This window comes from Corapipo altera, unplaced genomic scaffold (genome assembly GCF_003945725.1).
Source record: "Corapipo altera isolate COAL_440 unplaced genomic scaffold, ASM394572v1 46, whole genome shotgun sequence".
NCBI classification, from domain to species: domain Eukaryota; kingdom Metazoa; phylum Chordata; class Aves; order Passeriformes; family Pipridae; genus Corapipo; species Corapipo altera.
In genome coordinates, this window is record NW_020884883.1 from 12,454,922 (window position 1) to 12,474,166 (window position 19,245).

Sequence of the window (19,245 nt, forward strand, 5' to 3'; positions counted from 1 at the left end):
CAGTACTGAACTCTTTTTTTTCCACTGTTATTGTTATTGTATTCTTGTGTGCTTGCTAAGAGCTGAGTAGCTGTTGTTGTGTATTCATGAAAGCCTACAACCTGATTTATTTAACATGTTTACCAGAATACTTGAGGGGAAAAGTCAAATCTGTTACTCATATTCATTACTCAGTGTGGAAAAGTAACAGTTGCTCCCCAGTGTGAGATAGTTACCATAATTATACTGCTGGGCAGTTCAAATTGCATCACTCTACATTTTTGAGCATGTTTTTGAGGTAATGTTTATTAATGGGAAAGATTGATTTTGATACATTCCTCTAGTTATGCTTTGCTGTGTCTATAAATAGACCTTGTATTTTCCTGCTTGCATGTGGATTTAGTTGGACTTTCAGGTTTTTAGAGATTTATTTTGTAGCTGAGGGGAAAAATTCAAACAGATCTGATTTTGAAATGAAATTGCATTCACCACTACAGTGAAGATGTCAGTTTTGCATTTGTCAGGCTTATAATTTTATGCACAGCTAAAGTGGTGCTGGTGTCTTCAGCTGGTCTGGTTCACAGAGGGAAACTTAATCCAAAGAAGAACATGTAGCTACACTAAGCTTGTGTGATAAATAAAGCAGCAAAGAATCAACATTAGAGAAGGTATTGCTCAAGTGCTTTTTATTGTGTCTTCCTTTCAGCTGACTCCTAATTATGTTATTGAAACTTCAGTTACTGTGATGATGTCAAATAGTGCATGCAGTGAAATATCCTGGTGCTGGAAGAATGGGCATGGGTGGTAGCTTTCTTTTAAGCATGCATATTGATGAATTTTTTTTGTGAGTATAGTTTTTTCACTGTTTAAATAAAGATAATTCTTAATTCTTAATTAAAGGTAACACATTCTCTGCAGATTTCAGATTTTTTTTTATACTATCCCTTTGTATGGTCTTACTGCATTCTAGTGTTGTCTTTTGCACTAAGTACATGAATAATTGTAAGTCTTAAAGGAACCAAGTGGCAGGTAAGCTCATAGCTTGTTGACTTTTCTGTAACAGAAGAGGCTACTCTACACATATCTTTTTGCTTCAGTAGACTTTTAATCATGGAAAAAAGGTGCTGAAATTCAAAGTTACCATGTACTGAAGGATTTAAAGTTACTTCATCAGGCAAATGCAGGAGGGGAGGCAGTCTTTCCTCTCATTTGCAATGCTCTAAGTCAACAAGCAGCATGTTCCGGTTTATACTAAGTTTACAGATTTCCCTAAAATGAGCCCTTGTGATCATGTCTGATAGAAGAGTGGATAAACCCACAGAAACCCAATGGAAGGTGATAATCCAAAGTTACACTTCTGAGGAAAAGGAGTCTGTGGGTAATTTTTCCTCTCCAAAGATTTGGCTCATGTAATCTCACAGAAATCTGCATCCCCCAAGAGTTGTTTGGGATGAAATCAGGGAGAAGCTGTATTCTCTAGGATGATATTGTCTTCTTTAGCTGACCAGTTGCCTAAAAAGGAGACACCTTTGGGAACCATGTAGTACTAAGGATCACTAGTGTCAATATCCACATTTTATCTCCATTGGCTGAGCACAGTCAGTACCAGCACAGCAGCAGCATATTCAGGGATATTGCAGTTATCCATATGGCCCATAGGGAGATTTTCCACATCTCTTTCTACATATAGCAAAGAACATAACTGATGGAAAAAAATAAATTGTATATGATGAGAATTTTCCCTTCTTGCACTATTTTAGACAAAACTCAAGAGTGTAATACTCCTTTACGTGATTCCATACATCCTTTGAAAGTCTTTGTTTAAGATCCTTTCCCCTTAGGGGAGCTGATCTGTGAAGCTAATAGCCAAGGAGACAGTGTACTTGAGAACTGTCATTGTTTGAATACCTGTGTTTTTTTCTAGACCTGCCCACATATCTTCTTAATTCCCAGAAGGTGACACAGTAAGTTGTACCATTCCCATCTTCTTTTCACCCTCGAGAAAATCCTTTGGATTCAATTCACAAAGAAAAGTCTTCCAAGCTCCTTGCACTCTTTTCCTTTTCCGTACATGTTAAGCTGTATGTGTTATCCAAATGCTGCTCAACCAAGACACTTAGATACTGTGACTAGCAGTAACAGCAATAATAATAATTATTCATGTGGAACCACAAATACAAATGTGCACAATAGTTCTTGTAAATAAAACTAGTTCATTTTAAACATTAATGAGTTCAACATGTTGTCCTCTTTCTAGACAGGAACTGATTTAGTCCACTCTCTTGATATATGTCTCTATATACATATAAAGATACAGATTCTCTAGGTATATATAGATATAGATGCATTATCCCTTGCACCAGAATGCTGATATTTTAAGGTTTTTATATACTGTTGGACTTGTCAGTCTTAGCACTGACCTTTGAAAGGGTTTATGGTATATGAGAAAACATAGATATGGAAGAAAATACATTATCTTGGAAAGCTGTCTTCTTAAAACTGCACTGTGTTAAAAGAATCTGTTTTTATTATTATTATTCTCCAGAACTGGAAGGCTTATGGAGGGATGGGTCTCCTAGGTAAGGCTGTACAGAATTTTTAGAAGGTTACCTGAAAACCTATCTGCTTTCAGCTTCATTGCAGAAGAAAACTTCTGAGACAGACCTTGCAGCAGATAGAAATGTGGGCCTGATTTCAAATTATTCAAAACTTCCTCTGTGAGTTGTTGGATTGTTTTCAAACTCAGTACTGAAAAAAAAAGTCAACAGGATATGCCTAGGGACAACAGGGAAAAAAGGATTATGCCAAGTTGCCCACCTGCCTCTTACCAGTTATGTCAACTATCGCTGCTGTTGCTACCATCCTTCCTGCCTCTCCCCTCTGACTTTGGGATCCATTTCATTCCCTTACCTCTTCTTCCTTTGGGATGTATCAGTTCGCTGTTATGCCCAGCTACAGCCATTTTGCTTCTCTTTCTGCAGTTTCCTTTCTGCAGTACTGGGCTATAACAACTCCATATGTATAAGAATTTTAGGAGGACATATTACATAAATATATGAGACAGGCAGATATTTCAGGCATGAGTATTTTTTCTGCTGTTCCATCTGTATATTCATAAGATGGTTGTCTCAGACTTTAGCAACTCGTGTTTCAAATCCCTTTTTGGCTGGAAATGGCACTTACTGATGCTTCTATAGTCCTGCTCTTTTGGGAAATTTGCACTAAGGACTTCACAACACAGCAGGCGTAGCATTCAAGTTAATACTCTGAACCTTTGGAACCAAAACTCACTGGGAAAATAAAGCCTCTTTCAGAAATGAAAACGAGTCAAATGATCTTTCCTGGGGAGAGAAAAAAAAGGAGGAGGGGAGAGAAAGAAATGTCCCAGATCAGTGTATTCTCCATCTGGTCTGTTCCCAGATTCCTAAAGAGATAACGTAGTGTCAAGTAAAAGGATGTTATATGAGATTGGGGCATAGCTACAGTGCAGCAGGATCCTGACATTGTCATAGTCCTGTGCTGTCACTGACCTTAGGGTAGTGGAAGATTGTGCCAAACTTAAAATAAATGAAGTGTTCCAGTGCTGCTCCTCAGTTAAGGAAGATCAATGAGAAATAACAATTAATCAGTGTTAAGGTGTTAAGGACTAGCAATGCTAATTGTTTCGATGAGAATTTTCTCTGAAGATTTTTTTTTATTAGCACTGAGTAATAGCTGATCTGCTGCTGTTATTGACCTCTAGCACTACCACAGCTCAATAAAGTTTCTTATTGTCCAAATCTAATCAGAGAAAAGCTGAGACTGAAAATCGATTCATTTCCTGCTAGTTAATGACTAATTCCCCACAAATGTGAATATAGAGATTAACTTTTCAGGTTGAATGTTTTTTAGAGGTAGACTCTCCCAGATGGATGTTTGCAAAGAAGAAACATGGCTTCTCTTCTCCCATCCATCTTGCTCCAACCTCTTGGCATATTCTTGCTTTTTACAGTGGGTCTTGCCTGTGGCTTATGCTTGTTCTCTGGTCTCTTAACCAGTGTCTCACATGACTGCAAAAAGTAGTATTGATAATTCATGGTCAGTTTCTAAATTCTCAAATATTTCTTCTCCGTATTCTTCAGATGAGCATTTCTTCAGTGGCTAAAAACACCTGCAAGACAGATTGACTTAGTCCTTAACAATAATGTAAGGGCTAGTCACAGTCTTTGGAGGTCTGGGTGAGAACTCTTTACTGATCCCACTTCAGCCTGTATAAGTTGTGAATTTTCCCCTGTGAAGGGAAGAAGTTACATTTCTTTGCTCATCTTTATGTAAAGAACAGCTGCTTGTAAAGCCTCCCCGTGTGTCTGTGCATGCATATGTGTTCACAGCATTAAAGCTACTGAGCAGAGACATGAGCAGTAAACATCCATGAGGTTTGGCAGCTCTCCCCAGTTCTTGCCAGCTCTGTGACTCCCACAGCTGCAGTATCTGAAATAATCACAATCCTTTTTTGTATTTGTCCTCCCAGCACACCTCTGAGGTGGGGACAGCTCACAGATTTACACATAGAGAACTGAGTCCTGGATCTAAACAGACATTTAGATTCTGGTGGCCCACAAGATTATTCTTTCCAGAGGCTGAGCCCCATGGCTTAGTTGCTGCTGAGACCTATAGACCCACAGCTGTGGATGGCACCCACTCCTTGGGACCCTATTGCAAGCTGAAGCCAAGTGGCTGGAGGCAGGTGTCCTAGGTGGGATATTTCTATCTTACACTGCAGATGTGCAGCTGTACCAGACTCAGCATCTTCGAGGCAAAAGGCTGGAGGGCTTCTACTGTCAAGATTAGCTCTGCTACAGTGCGTAAGGGTGTGGGGGTTTTTTCATTTTTCTGTTTTGTTCCTGCTCTGCAACTGATGCTTTATCCCTGATGTCTTGTTTTTATTTGCCTTGCTGAAGAAAACAGTGTTCTGTGTTTTTCTTTGCAGCAATGAATTTTGCCACTGTTAAAAGGTTCAGATCTGAATCCCGTCAGACTGAAGCCCAGATCTGTGTGTATAAATCCATTGTAATCCTATGGGGTAATCTCTTCCCTGATACTTAGCAAAACATAATCAGACTCCTTTTTTTGGCTGACTTGAGAGAAGAACTTGATTTCTATGAAGGAATACAGCTGGTAAAAGCTATGCAGACCTGCAGTACTGGGTTGTGGCACTGCATGTTCCAATTCTGCATATTTCAGTGGGTCGTCCCAGTGGACCTTTTGTTTGTAAAGTATAATAAAAAGGCTCAAGTTGAGCCAGGAAATGGCCTTTCTCCCCGACACTGAGCAGGGACCCACCTGCTTTGTGTGTGAAATGGCTTGGTACATATATGACAGGCTGGAACAAGATAATAACCTTTCAAAGGTTGAATGGGAGAAGGAGAAACTGGAAAACTATGATAATGTTTTCCTCCCAGTAGAGGCAGCTGTAGGAGGAACACAAAATGAATCTGATTTCTGAAGCAATGTATATTTTTTTACATGCAAGCAAAAAAATACATCGATGCAGTTGCCTTTTTGCGTATTCCACCAGTAGAAGCTGCAGTCCTACACATGGACAGGCTAAATATCGTAATCTGCTTTGGTGATCCTGCTGTTTCTTGAGTTACATTAGTGCCTTGGAGTAATACACTGAGCTCGGATTTCAAAAGGTACACTCTGACACACTAGTACCATTTTTATACATTTGTTTGTATTTTGGAAGGCAGATGAAATACAACTTGCAAACCATGAACAGTTTATTAGGCCTACACTAGCCCTTTCCAGCTTTATATGCAACATGAAAATAGCTTAACAAAATAAATTTTTAAGCTAAATAGCCTGGTAATACGCACGAGATGTGGTTGGGGAAGGTTGGGCAGCTTTGAAACAGCAGCACAAAAATCCTGCTGCTATTCCAGACAGTTTTACATGCACCATTAACCCACAAGACCCAACCAACCTGCCCATCTTCCTATGACTGTGGAGCAGAGACCAGGATCCCCTTCAGCCCCATTAAGTGCAACACTTGCTTCATGTGGAGATCAGTGGCATCAGTGCTGTAGCTGGGGGTGAGCTGTTGCTTTCAGACCTCTCCTAGGATTTCTCTGCGTAAGGGTGTAACAGTGCAGGGTGGAGAGGAACAGAGGAGAAGGAGAAGGCTGAGAAGAGGGTCCCCATCTCTACTACAATTATGAATATGATGTCTGGATCTGTTACAGCATCCCACCTCTAGCACAGTGCAGAAACATTATCCTGTTCCACCCGGAATTTCAGTAAGGAAACTAAATTGTAACCCTCACTTCATTTTTTATATGTATGAACAAGACAGCCCCAAACCTTTCAAAGGCGTGTGATGTGCCTTTCTGTGCTGATGTACTGCTACTCTGTGGCTAAGAGCTGGGAACAGGGCAAGAACATCTGTATCTCTGAGATCCAGATCCTTTAACATCTGATTAAATTGTTAATGGAAGGATGAATAGCTGCTGAAGTTAATTCTGCTTCTGTGGAGCTAGATTCTTGGGTGCTCATTCACTGCTTGTTATATCTGCCTTGGAGAGCTCTGAGGCTGAAGTCCTTTGGGGTTTTCTAAATGCATCTAAATAGTTTTCAGTTAAAGGACAGTTGGGGATAGGAACCACAAAAGAGCTTTAATACAGTGAGGTGTGTTTAATTGCCTCTGGGAACTAGATCTCCAAGGTCTAGATAGTTGTGTGAGAAAAGCCCTTGAAAATCCACAGCCAAAACATTTGGATACTTAGAGAGATGGAAGACCTGGCTATGGAGAATGTTGCTCAGTGCCTTTCATTGCCTGTGTCCCTTTGAGGATTTTGACCTGGTTGTCTAAAGGCCCTCGGGGGTCTGGACTTGAAAAACAACATTTGGATTTGTTTCAGTTCATTAAAGATCTCATCCAATGAATAATAACTCAGGGGAATCCTTTAACAGAACTAGAAATTGATAAGGAAATACTTTCAGATTGAACCATGATCATAAGCCCAATTCAAAGCTCATTGAAGTAATTGGATCATTTGAATTGGCCCATACTGCTAATAATATATGTTCTTCTAGGTATTGTAGTGGTTAAGATGCAGATGAAGTGAAAGAATTGTGAAAATGACCTGAGTTAAAGTAGATTTTAACTATATTTAATGGAGGAAATACTCAAATCCAAATCATCTGTCTCCTAAAGCAGTGCCTCAACCACTAATTTGTTAAAAAAAAAATAAAAATGTTTGCTCTCTTTCCAATCCCTTTAATATTAGTTCACATAAGTTGTTTCCAGTTTGGGAGCTCATATTTTCCTGACTATACTGTGCTGTAGCTGGTGTGTTCCTCTGAGCTGCCTGTTCATCTTGTCTCAGATAGAGAAGGGAGGCAAGTGTGAGGTTTCCATGTCCAAGCTGACACCTCTGAGCAAGGAAAGGATGCTGCACCATCCCCCTGCTGCGATTTGCCTACAAAAGCCTATTTTGTAGGCAAGCCCTGAAAACACTCCAGCCAAAAGTATGTAGAAGATAGCTGGGCCTAATCAGAGAATTACAAGGGCTAGAAATCTCCATGCGTTGGACTGGGAGAACTTACTTTACAATTAAACTCATAATTTAACCTTAATGATCTACTCGCCCTATAGCCAGGCAAGGGAGAAGTCTCTGACACTTGACCACTTCAGGTGGCTCTTTGGAGTCACCTCTCCAGTGACCAGTGCACATCAGTGATCCAGGGTCTCGCTGTGGCTCTCACACCCACACAGGCTCCTGCTCACAGCCCTGACCTGCTCAGCCTTGCCTTGTCCCGCTGGTCCCCCTCAGTCCCCATCAGCCTTGGTGGGATGATCTCTGCCAGCCTTCTCCTCTCCAGCACAGGGCATGGAGGCAGCTCACATCTCACATTCATTTCACTGACTTACTCCAGAGAATAAGGGTGAGATATAACCTGAATAAGAGGGGCACATTGTGTCTTATCCACTTCTTAATCCACTTGAAAATGTTTCTTTTATCTATTTTAAAGGTGTTTCTGTCCTGACCTGCTCTTGAGCTGTGTAGTCACAGTGCAGTCAGATCTCTTGAGAAGGACAGATGTGCTGCTGCATCTTTCTGTGGTGGTCTGGTAGTGCCCTTGTTACATTAGTTTTCATTTATTTTACAAGGAGATGCTGGCAGGGACAGGCTGCAGCCCTGTGGGTCACCTTGGTACCAGGGTGGCACAGCCTTCCCAACAGGTCCTGACAATCACAGTCTGGACATCTCTTCCCCTTCTCATGCCTTAGAATTTGAAGTGCAAGAGTACAGTACATTGCAGTAAGTTACAATTTTATTTTTTTTTTTTTTAATAAAGGAGACAATTAAGGAGTAATCCTTTTTCTTATTTCCTCAACTTCTGTGTTTGTGCTGCTGGCAGGAATCCAGAACTTCATCCTCTTACAAAACTAGCAAGCAGAAACTTGCTCCCCAGTCATCATAGGCATCGTCCCCAGTGACCTCGGCTCCGAGAAGCTGTAAGACCAGGCTTGACCAGCAGCATCTTGTCATCATCTGGGTTCAAATTTAAGAGTTTGCTATAAAAAATACCTGTATGAGCTTCCAAAACCAGTCAAACTGATTCTCAGAGTGCTCATGTTCTGCACTAACAAAGGTGAGCTGGGTGCCTAGCAAACTTACAAAAGGGGGAAAATAAAACCTAATACAGTAGATAAGAAGGGTAAGTAACTCCTTCCTAAAGGATAACAGCATCAGTTGTGCAAGGTTTTTTGATGGGAGCCAACTGTGAGGCATATTTTCACTTGCTGGTCCCAGACAATGCTTGTGCCCCCTCATCCCTCTTTGCTGTGCCAACCCTCAGCAGAGCTGGTAGTGCTGAGCCCCAAATGGGGCCACGGGAATCAGCAGCTGCTTCTTCCATCTTCTCCAAGCCTGGAATACAGAAGCACTGTACCACTTTCTGCTTCCCCACCTCCTGTTCTGCACTCCAGCTCCCACCTCGGTTCTGGAAGCTGTGACCTCACATCAGTGACCTGGGCCCATGTAGGCAGCGTGTTCTGCTTTCTGTACACTGCTCTAATTCTGGCTTTCTCTATTTCATAGTAGAGTTTCCCTTTTAATAGAAATGCATCTCAGCCATGATAAAATATCACATGGAAAACAAAGTACCACTCAGGCCAGTCTGTAGATTGGCTCCACTCCACCTTACCAAGGAAGGAGAGACTCTTCTGTTTCCCACCCTGTCCATCACTGGGGAATTTAGGGAAGTTGACTTTAGTTTTTTTTTCTTTATCTTTAGCCATATGCTAAATTTTTAGCCATATGCTTTAGCATATGCTTTATGCTTTTGCAATAATTCCCTCCCAAAGATGATCTGAATAGAGTTTATCACCGAGTTATCTGTGAACAGCATCACTTAAAAGAGGCTAAAGCAGCTGCAGCCAAGCAGATAAATATTTCCAGGTATGTGATCAGTTTTCTCAAGAGTTACATACAATTCGTAGATGATATTTGCTAGATACTCTTATTCCAGGACCATTTGAATGCCCCCTATATACCAGAAAGGTCTCCAGAAACAATGTAGGGAGCTAAGAATCTGCAAGACAATCCTCTCCTTCAACATTTAGAAGCAGAATAAGGGAATTTCTTTTAATTTTCCTTTTTCCTTTCCTAATTGGCAGTTATCTGTAGAGATAACATTTTGTTCACACCCCAGCACATTGATTTAACTGGTTAGAAAACATAGAGACCAAGCAAGAGACTAATCATAGAATGGTTTGAGTTGGAAGGTACCTAAAAGATCATTTAGTTCCAGCCTCCTGGCATGGGCAGGCACACTGTTCGCTAGACCAGGGAGACCTTTCACTAGATGAGACTAGAGAAGCAGAAACAAAGGAATGAACAGTGTTGGGTAACCCATGGTGCTGGCTGCTGTAAAAAGCCTGGGCTTTTTTTGTTGTCTTGATTTCTGGAGGAAATAGGTAAAGCAGGAGGCAATGCTGGTGTGTAGAGTGGACTTTTCAGTGGTAGGTTGCAGTAGAAGGGAACTGGTTACTGTCATGTAGACTGATCATCTGGATAAGGGTTTGCAGAGAACACTGAAGGCTGAAGGCACCAACCCTCCAGCAAGGCTCTAGTATCTGAAAATGCATTGTGTTTCTTTACTTGTTTCTGAGGTATTCACTGAACTCATGCCAGAGGCAGACTAAACTACCCTCTTCATATTCCTCTTGACAAAAAATGGGTGTTTGTCTTCCAGAACCCTGTCTCCCATTGTCACTTGGATCAGACTACTCTGAAAGTTGTTAAAGCCTGTGCCTTTATACTTTGCTAAGGCCTTACTGTATTTTAATATTCAAATAATGTTTTACCAGAGCTGACTTTTTTTGCTCTGTAATTGTTTTAATTTTCTTTTACTCCGTGTCTTATTTATGAATTGTTTCAAAGCAGGCCAATGGAAGTCTTCAAGTAGGTTTTTAAACAAGTGTTGACAATGTTTTTCAGTTGTTCTGAGCTTAAAATAACACAAATCAGCAGATACAAACTGGAGAAGAGTGTCTTCAGCCCTTATGGACTTTTTACTGCATTTGCTCCCTACAGGAAGGCAAAGAGAAACAAAAAAAGTAAAAAAAAAAAGGCATCAATTCCATTTTTTTCACTTTATGAGGCTGTAAATGCCAGGGCTTAGCTCTGAGCAGTGCCACCACCTTCCTCACCTCAGAAGTGAAAAATTGAGGTGTTGTCTGTGATAAAAAGAATTAGAAGGATGTTTTTCTCCCTGCTACATGGTTAAGGGTGTAACTGGCAAAGAGGTAGTCAGAGTTTGCTGATGTTCCTCTAGTGGGAGACTGGAAAATATGTTCAAGAATAATTTAAAAATGGTCTTTGGTACCTCCAGCCACTGACCCTTCTAATTCCCTGCTTTGTTCTTGGGCTCTTGCATGTTTTCGGGTATCTACCATTTCTTAGCCTTTTGTATAGCCTTCTTTGTTGGAATTTAGTTCTTTGGTCCCACCAGTATGTTTATGCCATTTCTGTATTTTGGTTCTCTGGAAATAGCAGTCCCAGTTCTCTTCAGCTATTTACCTTTCTTTTATAGGGACTGTAGAGTGACGGTCACAGGAATACAGATAGGTCAGCATCCTCGGCAATAGTCAGCTCTAAACAAAAATAAAAATGTAAAATTGTGAAGTATTTTGTTCTGTAACATATATGTCACAGGGTAGTCATCAGTACAGATTTAAAAAGCAAGAGATACGTCTTTTCTCCTTTGAACAACCTCTCAAGAATAGAAGGGGGGGCTTGGAATTCATGGTGGAATACAAGGCATGAGAGCCATTTTTTAGACTCTCACCTGTGGTCTGGAGAGGTCCCCATTCATCTGCACTCACATGTAAAATTAAATATCACCTATGTTAACATCTGCAGTTGGTACAGGAGTTAGAGGAGGGAGGTAGCTCATGGAGAAGAGGAAGCAGTGAAGGATTTTCAGTAATCTGCAAATAACGTTCGGGTTTTGGATTCACATTCACAAAACTTTGTTCTGACCTGGCTGAATGTAGGACTGTGAGCCCAAGGAGCCTTCCTACAGAGGAAGCTCTCCTTGGTTTGACAAAAGTTTGAGGTTGTCATTAGAAGAACAATTCAGCAAGGTCTGGTAACTGCAGTCACTGCAGTCCTGAACTGTATCACAGAACTCATATTTCTTTGTATGTGTTGATAAGCCCAATCATGATTGTATTTAAAGGCCTGAAAACAGAAAGTTCAGAAAGAGCTGCAGCAGTACCCTGAGGTATTTACAACTCTGTCAGTTTTGATTATCAAAAAAGAACTGGGCTGGGTTGAGTACAGGCACAGAAGTTACATTTTCAGGGGGGACAATATCAAATACTCTTTCAGCTATTGGAGACAGGGCATAGAAGCAGTGGGTGGATGCTGACCCACACAAAGTCAAATGAGAAAATCACAACTTTAACAGCAATGGAGTGGGTACAGCATCCTGGTTGCTTGATGACTCCACACCATGTTCAAATATCCTCCCAAAAAGATACTTGGGAAGTGAGATGGGCATATTTGATACCACTTCTGGGTTAATACAGCAATTTTTCATCCCTTTTGGAATAATACACAACAAGACAATATTTTGAATGGATGGAGCTGGGCAACATTTAACCCTGCTCTCTCTTTTGAGGGGAAGATTTTACAATTACTGTAATGCACTAGGCCAGAGAAGCAATTGTAGCACTCCTCTTCAGCAATGCAAAGGTTATCTAGAATCATGTCTGAAGAGTTGATATCAGAGAAAACAGTAAGTTGAAAGGAACCCTTCAGGATAGGATCTGTGTGGAAACACAGATCTTCTGACATGACCCACATGGCCACATAGTGCAGGCAGGTGGCTGTATGCTAAGTTTTGCATTTTAAGGGCAAGACACAGTATCCAAATGACTATTTGGTTTCCTGAAATGAAAAGCAGCAAAGATTTGCCATATTTAGTCAGACAGTTGTCAGTGCTGGTTTCTGTATATGCTCCAATATTCCCAAAATCTGCCATGAAATTTGAGTGTATTGTTCAAGAGCATTCACAGGTGACCACAGCAAACATCAGCCTGCAGAGGAAGCTCTGGACAGGGAAATATAAAATTGTAAAATGCAGTTCCACTTCCTTGGCTGCCACTGAAGACTTCTGTTCAAACTGACATTATTAAATGCAGTACTTACTAAGAATTGGAATTTTAAAAAGCACAAAATGAGATAGCTCTCAAATGGGTTAGTAATGCATGTTTATATATTAGGAGCATGAAAACCTCCATGAAATTATGCTAGGAATATAAAAACAAACATTTTTTGTGTATAGTCCCTTCACTGCCACAGGACTTCAGCACTGATTTAAAATTGCGTTTCTTAAGGGATGTGTTTTCTTGAATCTGGCCTACATAAAGACTAACTACTGGCTCAAATGTCTTAAACCATACATTTCCTGAGGGGAAAATACATCAACTGAAAACCTACATGTTATGGTCATTTAAAATATTCTGTTAAGTTACAGTAAGTTGCCATGTTCACTGATAATGTATATTAAACATGAAAAGCATTGCACAGTATTGTTTAACTGAATCTCAGTTCTCAGGTACTTGAATGTTGGTTGGCAGAACAGAACATATGTTCGTGGAGTTTTTTATAGATGTGGATTTTTTTTTTAAAATAACTGAAATTATATAACAACAATCCCACACATACACTTTGTTGCAACATGTAACAGGCTGGTTAAAATACTATTAACATGCACCCTGGTTTCTGTGTTTCATAGTCAGAGAATATTACACACAATCTCCCATTTACATCCATTTACACTTCATTTTAAGGTTCATCTAGTTAATTTTGCTTTAAATTAGCATTAAATATATTTGTAATATAGTCTGTGGCAAAGTGAGAGATTTTTGTAGTAATAGATTTTTTAGTAATCATTCCAGTGTAACTATTAGGAAACCTTCCATTGCAGATCCTCAGTTTCCCACACAGCTCACCAGCCGCTCTTCATAAATGCCTCACTGCGGTATTTTGCAGGCAGGTATGTAGTTCGGTCCTCTGCATTACCCACAGTTCTATGAATTATATTATTTTGCAGTTCTTCCCATATGGAGATGCTTCAAAGTTTGCCCAGCACGCCTTCCGAACCTTTGATAAAAATGGAGATGGGACCATCGACTTCAGAGAGTTCATTTGTGCCCTGTCCATCACCTCACGGGGCAGTTTTGAGCAAAAGCTGAACTGGGCCTTCAACATGTACGACCTGGATGGTGACGGTAAAATTACAAGAGTGGAAATGCTGGAAATTATAGAGGTGAGATCAGTATGACACTCAAAAATAACATGTCAGAACATTAATAAATTTTGATTCCTTGTTCACACAGACTTCAGATGTTACTCACACCAGAGGCTGGTATCATTAAAAACACACATGGCACACGTTCATCCTACTCTGACTCATGTCTAAGTGGTACAAGCACTAACTAACATATTAATAGATGTAATCTTGGAGAATTACAGAGAGTACATATGTGCATATAAACTTTTAAATATCCAGAGATTTTTTTTTTCCTGATGAATGGATTAACCATAAGAACAGCCCAGCACAGGATTTACAAAGCCCATCTCAAAGTCACTTGACACCCATGAAATTACTGGATTGTAGCTCAAGTAGCTGAAACCTTACCAGAGATTAACTTCAGATGATTACAGAAATTTACAGGGATAACAACATGCTATTTTAAGAGAGCTCTCACAGATGGGCTTTAAGATGACCACAACACATAAGAGGAAGGATAAAGTTTTCCACCTTCATCATCTGCCAGCTACTTGCCACAGTAGTTAATACCAGATTGTACCCACATGTACACACAGAAACCTATTAGGTGATGATTTCTAAAACTTATTATTCAAAATTTATGTGAAATATTTCAAATAAGCAGTTGACCCAGAGAATAAGTTACAAGAGTTTTGCACTGTGAAACAGGATGCCAAAGAAATTCATTCCAGGATGCAAAATGTAACCACCAAAATAAACCTATGTATGGAAAGTAAAATATATTCTTTCTTGTTTTAAGTGCCTGGACATTGGATCCTAAGAAAAAAAAGGAAAAAAAATCTTTTGAGAAACTGGCAATCATTTTATTGTTAGAATAGATTTCCAGAATTTGATCACATCAAAAAATTAGATTGAATTTTATGTTAAATTTTACATTTGGTTTCTTTCCAAAGGCTATCTACAAAATGGTGGGCACTGTGATAATGATGAAAATGAATGAGGATGGTCTGACGCCTGAGCAACGGGTAGACAAGATCTTCAGTAAGATGGATAAGAACAAAGACGATCAGATCACACTGGATGAATTCAAAGAAGCTGCAAAGAGTGATCCGTCCATTGTATTACTCCTGCAGTGTGACATTCAAAAATGAGCTTGTGTACAACGCATCATAGACTGCACAGAAGTTTAATGTTCCATTCAGTTTGCAGCTATTTCCACACACACAAAAATTTGCTTGGACTACCTATAAATGGACTTGCTTCTTGTGTTTGAAACACTTGTGTGCATGAGAATGTCATTTGCTAAAGAATTTTAAAAGTATATATTATAAAAATAAACTGCCACAACGTGACGTGTGCAATGTCATTTCATAACAACCCTCTTCCTCTGAAGCCTGTGCAGCAGGCCTGTGCTGCAGTGAATTATATTATTTATTGTTCATGTTTTACTGATGCTAGCTCTGTGTCTCCTAGACTGAGTAATGTTAGTGACACTGAATTCCCATGGTAATGTTAACTGTTTATTATAAATCATGTCACCATTCTGCTGTAAAGTAGTACTGGACAGACAGAGGGGAAGAGCTCTTCGGCTCCCGAGTCTGATCCACACGTGCTTGTATTGTCAGTGGATATAAATGTACTTCATTTGCATGCCTTTTAGGTTTGCCTTAATTCTTACCTCATTTGCATCCCTTCAATCTGGAAAGAGCTATGTCAGAGGAATGCAGTATATTTAAAAAAAAAAAAAAAAAAGAAAATCCTGCTAAAATTATCCCTTTAATTAAGAATATATAAAAATATATATATAAAATGTTTAAAATATTGTTTTATTGCAAGTTTAAAGGTTTTATTGGAAGTGTATTGATCTTTGCCAGAATTTTCAAAAGCTTCCAGAGGTTGCAATATATATGTCCCAAAATAAATTTATAACATTTGATCTTTTCCCCTAATTCTTATTTCATGTCTTCAGCATGGTAATAAAAAAAAAAAAGTTCAATCTCTTTAATTATCTGTCAGTGTACACTGGGAAATATATATTTCATTATGAAAGCATGAAGAAAACTGCTTTGCACTCACTCACTAGGAGAGTCATATTATATGAAACCAAATGTTGTAGTTCTTGTGTTTACCAACAGAGCTGCTGTTGGTGCTCTAAGATGCTACTGCTAAGATCTGACAGCACACCTACTAGACTTGTGCTGATGTAGCTTTTTAAACTAGCTACAAGTCAAATACAGTTTATTTGCTTGGCCTAAACCTGTTTTTTTAATGTTTTTCCTTCCTGAAGTAAGAGTCTTTCCTCTTACTGTATGACACTAAACTACTCTGGGTTTGATGTAAACAGACATGTTAAAAATCATTACAGATAAATGAACCATAAAGTATGATGATAAAGGAGGGACAGTGAGGAGAACCATTCTCTTCCTCACTTGTATGTACATAAATCAAATTTCCCTCTATCCTGTGACAAGTACAAGTTCTGCACAGCCCTGGGAAAGAATGGAGAACTATCAGACTGCAGAAACTGCAGATAAAAACTTTCCTATTTCCCTGATGTTCCAAACAGTTGGTTGCTTGATGGATTAAAAAAAAAAACAAACAAAAAACAACCCAACAGTCTGAACATCTTACAATTGCATGTTTGCTATTTCTTCCTTACCTTATGAAGAAATGAGACAGTACTCTTAATAGCTAAAAATCAAACAATAAAAGATGACACAAAACAAATCATTCTCTGTATTTTCAAATGTAAAAAGTGAAGCTCATATTAAAATGAAAGGGAAAAGAAAGCAAGCAACCAAAAATAGTTTTACACAGCTTGCTAAGAAACGTTGTTGGGGGGAACACAGAATCAATTACTGCCACAACCACAGCCATTCATTCATATTTCAGTTTCTTCATATTCCAAACAAACAGCAAATGGCAGAAATTTCAAGTACATTTTCTAATACCAGAATTTTACTTAGACTACACAGATTGTAGTCTTAGCTAACTAGAGAGTGGTATACTTCATATATTTGGCTATAACTTAAAAATAAAAGACATTCTGAAAATTACTCAGGTCTGAGAATGATATGCCCATGCCAAATAATTCTTGGAATTTATGCCTCTGGTTTACATATACTTTTTAGAGAAGCAGTACCTCATTCTACATTTCTCTGCATCTTGAATTTACATAGCTGGACAGGATCCATTTACTTTAGTGCAGCATTAAGCAATGCATTGCCATCTAAAATGGCTAACAGCTCAAAAAGGTAGTCAAACTCAAAAATGTAACATCTCTCTACATAACCAAGAAAATAAACTCTCTATTTAAAGTACCAAGAATGTGATAGTTTTGAGACCTTAGTAGGATCACTACAAAAATAAGATCATCCATGTAAGTGCTTCAGTAATTTTTTATTCAGAACTAATCCTCCACCAGGAAAACAATTGCTTATAATAATTATACAGTCAGGGACACATCTTCAAGTACATGGTACAATGTACAATGGTAGATTAGAAAAAATACAATATATTGATTTGAACCAAAGACCAGAATTGTTGCCAACTACTCTAACATTTCAAGTAAGTCTATAAAAAACTTGGGAGAAAGCTAAAGTGTTAGCTCAGTAGGAATGCGCTAACTTTCCTTAAGCTCTCTTCTCCACACAACTCATTATGGAAGTACTAATGATGATAAATGCTTTACTCTTTCCTGCCTCAGCACTCTTGCCTTTTTTTTGGATGCTGAAGAAAATCAGGAGGAAATAATGCTATGCCATTCTATCATCTCATACTGCAAAAGGGTCTGAAGCATACTCTAGTTCCATCAAAAAATCACATCAAAGGAAACACATGGTTCATGATCATGTCATAGATTCATAGACTGGTTTGGGTTGGAAGGGACCTTAAAGATCATCCAATTCTATGCCCTGCAGGGACACCTTCCACTAAACCAGGTTGCTCAGGCTTAGTCTGGCCTTGAACACTTGCAGGGATGGGGCATCCACAACTTCTGTGAGCAACCTGTTCCAGTGCCTCACCACCCTCACTGTAAAGAATTTCTTCCTAATATCTAGTCTAAATCTACTCTATTTCAGTTTAAAGTCACTCCCCCTTGTCCTGTCACTACATACCCTTGTAAAAAGTCCCTCTCCAGTTCTCTGGTAGCCCCTTCAGGTACTGGAAGGTGCTATAAGGTCTCTCTGGAGCCTTCTCCTCTCCAGGCTGAACAAGCCCAGCTCTCAGCCTGTCTTCATAAGAGAAGTGCTCCAGCCCTGTGATCAACTTAGTGTCTTTCTGCCAGCTCTCATTCCAACCAGTCAATGTCTTTGTTGTGTTAGGGATCCCAGACATGGATAGACTACTCCAGGATCTCACAAAGGCAGCATAGAGGGTTAGAATCACCTCTGTCAACCTGCCGGTTCCAGACAAGTTTTGGCAAGGATGCACTTTGCCTGGTACTCCCGCCCCCACCCAATATTTTCACATAATCCTAAAGGTGTAAGTACCTTTAATTATGGAGTTATGGAATTGTTCAATTTGATAGGGATCTTCAGAGATCTTCTGCCCAATTCCCTGCTTGAAGCAGTGCAAGAGTCTATTCAGACTCCAAAAGCCTCCAAGGATGGAGATTTTACAGTCTGGTAGGGTAATATGCTCAAATGCCTCTTTATCTTCATCATGAACAATCCCTCCTGGTTTACTCAGACACCTGGTCTACTGACACCTGACAGGATGAAATTATCTTAGACAGGAAAAAGAGTTCTAGCACAGGAGCTCACAGGGTTTGTTGACAGGGCTTTAAATTAGTTTGGAAGGAGGAAAGGGAAATTACCAGGCTTGTCAGTGATGAGCCATGGGATGGTGTGTCAAAACTTGAGGAAATGAGCACTAACGGGATCCCTCAATCTGCCACAGGAGGTGTTGGCTACGGTATACCACTCCTGAAATGTTTCTACACCAAAGCACACAGCATGAGGAACAAACAGGATGATCTCGAAGCTTTGATCCAGTCCCAGAGATTTGACATCATTGCCGTAAGTGAAACCTGGTGGGATGACAGCCGTGCCTGGAGTGCCCTGTTGGATGGTTACAGACTCTTTTGGAGGGATAGGCAGGGCAGAAGACGCAGAGCAGTGGCACTGCATGTAATAGAAGGGTTAGAATGTGTGGAGCTCACAGTTGGCAATGGCACAGTTGAAAGTCTCTGGGTAAGAATCAAGGGGTGAACAAATAATGTGTATTTCATCATGGGAGTCTCTACAGACCTCCCAGCCAGGATGATGATGCCGATTAATTATTCTTTGAGGAACTAAGGGACACTTCCAAGTCAACTGTCCTTGTCCTTATGGACTTAGTCAACTTTCCAGAAATCAACTGGAAACATTACACAGCTGGCACAACCCAGACCAAAAGATTCCTAAAAAACCTGGATGACAACTTTAGGGAACAGGTCCTAAGGGAGCCAACTTGGAAAAAGGCCCTTCTCGA

General features: G+C 39.7%; 1 protein-coding gene across 5 annotated transcripts in view; it reads left to right on the forward strand.

Moving 5' to 3' along the window:
• VSNL1 (visinin like 1) overlaps nt 1-16,492 on the forward strand; it is a 92,208-nt gene extending 75,716 nt beyond the window's left edge. For all 5 annotated transcript variants that reach the window (XM_027640954.1, XM_027640951.1, XM_027640955.1 and 2 more), the window contains exons 3-4: nt 13,591-13,806; nt 14,724-16,492. In XM_027640954.1, the coding sequence (XP_027496755.1) occupies nt 13,591-13,806; nt 14,724-14,921 (414 nt within the window). In that variant the 3' untranslated portion in view covers nt 14,922-16,492. The remainder of the gene's footprint in view (nt 1-13,590; nt 13,807-14,723) is intronic.
• Nucleotides 16,493-19,245: the final 2,753 nt, after the last annotated feature.